This window comes from Zingiber officinale, chromosome 4A (genome assembly GCF_018446385.1).
Source record: "Zingiber officinale cultivar Zhangliang chromosome 4A, Zo_v1.1, whole genome shotgun sequence".
Lineage (NCBI taxonomy): Eukaryota > Viridiplantae > Streptophyta > Magnoliopsida > Zingiberales > Zingiberaceae > Zingiber > Zingiber officinale.
In genome coordinates this window covers 41,687,411-41,693,310 of record NC_055992.1, presented here as the reverse complement: position 1 = coordinate 41,693,310, position 5,900 = coordinate 41,687,411, and the positions used below count along the sequence as shown (strand labels likewise).

The 5,900-nt window shown below is 44.6% G+C and overlaps 1 protein-coding gene across 1 annotated transcript; it reads left to right on the top strand.

Annotated features, from left to right (window-relative positions):
• Positions 1-2,263: 2,263 nt before the first annotated feature.
• Positions 2,264-4,827, top strand: LOC121969856 (long-chain-alcohol oxidase FAO4A-like). The gene is made up of 3 exons (XM_042520133.1): positions 2,264-2,461; positions 2,539-2,808; positions 2,897-4,827. Exons 1-3 carry the CDS (start codon positions 2,285-2,287, stop codon positions 4,634-4,636), a joined length of 2,187 nt encoding a protein of 728 aa, XP_042376067.1. The 5' UTR covers positions 2,264-2,284; the 3' UTR covers positions 4,637-4,827.
• The last annotated feature ends 1,073 nt before the right edge of the window (positions 4,828-5,900 follow it).

Sequence of the window (5,900 nt, the reverse complement as noted above, 5' to 3'; positions counted from 1 at the left end):
AAAAGTTTCCAATATCAGTAATTTTAAGATTGCTTCTAATAGTTGTATCATTAAGAATGTTTTACAGCATCAATTTATTCAAATCAGTACTAAAGCTATTTAACAAGAGCACCTACAAAATCATTCTGAAAAAGTAAGATAATAGAAACGGTTTAATTCAAACTGATTTCGTTGCTTAATTTTCAAGAGCGGTCTTAAAACCACTTTTAAAAACACCTTCTTTATAGTGAGTAGGAGATCCACTACATGTTATGTCTTTATGATGGTTCAAATCTCGACATAGCTAAGGTAAATGTCTCCTCATGCGTCAATCACTATTTCAAGGGCTAGTAGTCACTCGTAATTTACCTCCTCCGTGTTGGTCCTAAGACGGGTGGTAGGAGAGCTGGGGGCGAGCCCAATTGCCTTTTGCCAACTTTATGATGGTTGGAGGAGTTATATCAAGGAAAAGCATCAAACAACACTTATAGCTACTTCCACCATAGAAGCATGATTCATAGCAAAGTATGAGGCATTCAATCAAGGAATATGGTTGCAAAACTTCATCACAATTATAGATAGTCAATGACATTGATAGACCATTATATATCAATTGTGATAAAAAGTCATGAGTTGCATTCAAAGAACAACCACAACTCTTCAAAGTCTAAGTACATCAATATCAAATTTTTAGTAGTTAAATAAATAGTTCAGAGTGGTCAAATAACAATAAAGCATATTAGCATTGATTACATGTTAATAGATCTACTCACTAAGGGATTGCAACCCAAGGTATTTCATGAGTATGTGGAGAATATGGGACTTTTTATTTTAGATGATGTACTTGAGAGTCGATATTTGATATTTTTGCTCTAGTTTGATGAACACATGTATATTCTGGTTATTGTACATATTAAGGTTTACAAATACATGTGTATTTTATTTTAACACTCTAAAATAAAGATATCATGATTTATAATGCTAGTTTAGCATATGATGTTTGTAAATATGATATGAACTTATTGAAGTCATAAAGATAAATCATGATTTACTGTTATAGTTTTACATAAGGTATTTGTAAACATGATTTAAACTCGTTGGAGTCATAAAGAGGTTGAGAATAGACATGTATATATTACATTTTATGCAATTCTCATGCTACATACTCATATCAAATTCATGTCATTAAAGATAATGGTCTTATAATTACTATTTGGGCTTGTTATTAGTGCAATAACAAGATCACTTTAGTCTGGTACTAATTAAGTCAATGCACCAGATTATTATAAGAAGATATTCAACTAAAAAAATTAGTATTGAGCTCAACTAAGAAATTAATTGTGTTACATACGAAATTATAAGTATCCTAAGTAGAAGATTCTTGAATATTATTTCTCCATAAGATGGGCTTACATGTTGAGGTCGTAACATGCAATATTGTCATGATGGACAAAGTCAATAAATGTGATGATATGTTTTTTATGAGTTTGATTTATTGGATGTAGATGTTATGTATAGAAATTCGTTAATTCATTTTATTATTATTTATAATGAGCTGATAAGGGAATTAAATTTTAAAGTTATATATATATATATGGATTGTGATCACCGTAGGATCATTGTGTACAATTCTTCTTTTTATCATTTGGAGAGGAGATACAATAGTCATCCTTCTATATATTTCATACGGAAGATTAAGTCCCAGGTTGGTTTTCTAACTATAAGTAGTGCTAGCGACATTAATGGATGACATTGAATCTCGACACATGTCAGAATTTATAGTTTGCATTAATTTTATTTTCGCAATTGCTAGTCTACAATTAGATTCGATGGAATTATTTGAATGTTTTACTATTCAACAGTGGAAACGATGGTTTTTGAAATGCCTACGTATGTTGGACTTTAAATGTCTTACTATTAGCACATGGGCGGTCACCCACCATCCTTCCAAATAAACGTAGCCTTAATCTTCGTGTTCGAGTCCGTCAGACTCGGTTTAACTCTCCACATCGAGTGTGACAATGGTGGAGGCGCCGCGCCGCCTTCGTCAACCCTCGTCCACTTTCACATGGACCACCTCCTCGGCGATGGTTAATTCGCTTGCCGCACCCGGGAAAGCAGGACGCATTCAACGCGGCGGTTGCACCCGCCCAATTGACTAAAACTGGAACTGCATTGATGTTGCTCCTGTTGATTCGCAATTGGGTCCGTCGTGCAATCATTAACTCCTCCTTGCTCTCAGAATCGCGATCCTTGGCTTTATATTCGCACGTTCGCCATCCGCGGCGATGCATCGGAAGTGAGGATGGAGATGGCGCCGGCGGCGAAGCAGCACCCGAACCTGCTCACGCGGCGAGAGATGGAGGCGCTGACGGCAGTTTGCGACACCTTGCTCCCCTCCGTGCAGCTTCCCCGCGTCGACGACGAAGGGCTCGTCGAGTTCTACGCCACCTCAGCCTCCATGGCCGGGACGCCTGCTGTCGTAATATAATTAAGCTGTCATTGATCAATTGGTTGTCGCCGCAATTCGAACGTTGGTTGATGATTTGACGATCGTAGGTTGGGGGATTGTTGTCCGGCGGAATCAGGCACCCGTTGATGTGGCTGCTGCGCTTCGCCTTGTGGCTCCTGTCGACGTGGTACGGCACCTTCGCGCTGTGCGGACGTCGGAGCTTGTCGCCGGAGTTCCCCTTCTTCAGCAGCTTCGCCGGTGTCGAGAGGGGGAAGCGGGAGGAGGTCCTTCTTGCGTGGTCACTCAGCTCGTTTTTCATTTTCAGGATGCTCTTCCGCACCTTCAAGTATCTCATCGCCTTCGTTTACTTCACTCAGGTCGAATCCTGATCATTTTATCGTTTGATTAAGATTTGTTTGGAGATCAAAAATGAATTTGAGAAGAAAGTTGCGTGCGAGGAAGCAGTTGAAGGAAGACAAGACCAATGTAGCGTGGAAAGCGATGGATTATTGTGGCCCGGACCCTGACGTAAGCGTCTACAGCACTCAACGCGCGCCGCTCCATGGCGCTCTGCTCCGGATGGACATGCCGAGGGACGCAATCTTGCAAACCATCCGAAGTGCTGGATTCCGCGCCACCACCTCCTCGTTCCTCACCGTTGCCTGCGACGTCGTAGTGATCGGCTCCGGTTGCGGTGGGAGCGTCGTCGCCGGCGTCCTCGCCAAGGCCGGCCACAAGGTCATCGTCATCGAGAAGGGTTCTTATTTCCCGAGGAGCGACCTGTCTCTCCTCGAAGGAGACGCGCTGAGCCACATGTACGAGTGTGGCGGCATCCTCCCCAATTGGGACTTGACGACTCTGTTCCTCGCCGGCTCCACCGTCGGCGGTGGGTCCGCCGTCAACTGGTCGGCCTCCATTCGGACGCCGGAGCACGTGCGGCGCGAGTGGTGCGATAAATTCGGCCTTGAACTCTTCGGCAGAGAGTCCTACGACCGCGCGCTTGACGCCGTGTGCGACCGCATGGGAGTGCAGACCGGCGTCGAGGAGGAAGGTTTCAACAATATGGTGCTGAGGAAAGGGTGCGAAGCGCTGGGGATGGAGCCGGCTGACGTGCCGCGGAACGCACCGCCCGACCACTACTGCGGGTGGTGTCACCTCGGCTGCCGGAGCGGCAAGAAGAGGAGCACCACGGAGACGTGGCTCGCCGACCTGGCCGACTCCGGTAACGGGTTGATTCTCCCGGGATGCAGCGCGGTGAGGATATTAATGCACCAAAAAGACAGAGGACCCAACCAGCGGCGACGCGTCGCGAAGGGCGTCGCCGTCGCCTTCGCCTTCGGCGGCGGCGTTCAAGAATTCGTGGTGGAGTCGGAGGTGACGGTGGTGGCTTGCGGCGCGTTGAACACGCCGGGTCTGCTGAAGCGGAGCGGGCTGAAAAATGCGCACATCGGAAGGCATCTCCACGTCCACCCGGTGGTGATGGCGTGGGGGTATTTCCCGCCGGATAAGTGGCCGGACAATGGGAAGAGAAACTACGAGGGAGGAATACTGACAACCATGTACTCCGAATCCCACGAGTCGGGCTACGGGACGCTCCTGCAAACGCCGATGCTGCACCCGGGGATGTTCGCGACGGTGACGCCGTGGGCGTCGGCGGCAGACTTCCGGGAGAGGATGGCCCGGTTCTCCCGCACGGTCCACGTGTTCGCGCTGGTGAGGGACAAAGGCTCCGGCACGGTGGACGGGTCAGAGTGGGTGTGTTACGGGATGGAGGAGGAGGACGAAGGGAAACTGAAGGTGGCGCTGGAGGCGGCGATTAGGGTACTGGCGGCGGCTGGAGCTGAGGAAGTGGGGACGCAGCACGCGAAAGGAGAGAGGGTGAGGGTCGTCGAAGGAGGAGTGGAATGGCTTGCCCGAAAGGTTCGGAAAAGGGTGCTGAGGGACGGGAGGACGCCGGTGATGTCGGCGCACCAGATGGGGAGCTGCCGGATGTCGGCGGAGGAGCGGAAAGGGGCGGTGAGCCAGTCAGGGGAGACTTGGGAGGTGGAGAAGCTGTACGTGGCGGACACGAGCGTGTTCCCGACGGCGCTGGGGGTGAACCCGATGGTGACGGTGCAGGCCATTGCTTACTGCACTTCCCAGAGCATACTGAAAGTGCTACAGAAGCAGAAGCAGAAGCAGAAGCAACAGCAGTCCACTATTTGAAACTAATTCCACTTGTCTTCACCTCCCTCTCAGTCCTTTGCCAGACATGCTAAATTGATTGTTTCAGTCTGGACCATCTATTTACTTCCTGCCACATCAATCATCCTTAAAAATCAATTAGTTGCAACAGCAATCTAATTTTCGAGTGAAGAGTGAAGACCTCCATATCAGTTGATTTAATCTCTTCTAACCTGCTCAATTAGTTGCAAAGACAAATTTAAGTCGACTTAAGACCCGATTCAATTCAAACAGAAAGTAATCTCTCTCCGACAGTTGGTCGCCTAGTCAGTTCGAGTCATACCCCTTTTTGCTTGTGAGAAGAATTGATTATCTAATCGAACTCAATTGTTTAGGCAACTGAAAATCATACCTTTTTTAGTCAACTAAATTAACTTGAGTATCTAATCAATCTTTACCTATTTAACTTTTCAATTACAAATCATTTAGTCAACTTTAACTTCTATGAATTTTTCATCTAAAAAAAATCTCTTGGTCTTTTTCGTCTGTCAAGACCTCTTAGATTTTTCCATTTGTCATTACCTTTTAGATTTTTGTCAATCTCGCCACTAATTCAGCATCTATTAAGACATCGCTACTCCTGAAGTTATCTGTCAAAATTTTACACCTACCTAGATGCTTGTCAAACATATTAGAATCACAAAATAGGTCTAACTTAATTCCTTTGTCAACCACATCAAAATAAGCTAATTAGAATCGACCACTTAGCCATAATTACACTTAATTTTGTGTGCATAATGTCTCGTATGCAGACATTGGGCTCTAATTTGATAACTCATTTCCTCCTCTAAATTGCACTTTCGTATTCTTTGTGCTTAAATTCTTATCGTCTTGTATAAGCGAGGAATAAGTCTAAGATCCATCTAGAGGTTTTACCCTTTAAAGTAAATCAAAGACTTGAGTAAATTTCAGTCATAAAGTTTCATTCGCTTGGACAAAAGTTATCATTTTGTACTTAAAGATTAAGAGATCTTAATATTGATTTTGTAAAGAACATTATTGCTTCATCACTTAGTGAGTTTTGTTTTTTGTTTTTTTTTTTTTTTACTTTAGAAAAGTGTCATGCCATAGCTCTAGGATTATGTTGTATGACTCATTAGGGAGTGGTGAATGGAAGAACAACACAAAACAATTCAAACTCTTAAATGATCTAAGGTGCGGTTCTTTGATTGGATTTAATTGATTCCATCAAGATTGTATACATAACAAAAACTAATATTAACATAATAATTTTATGTGGTTGAGA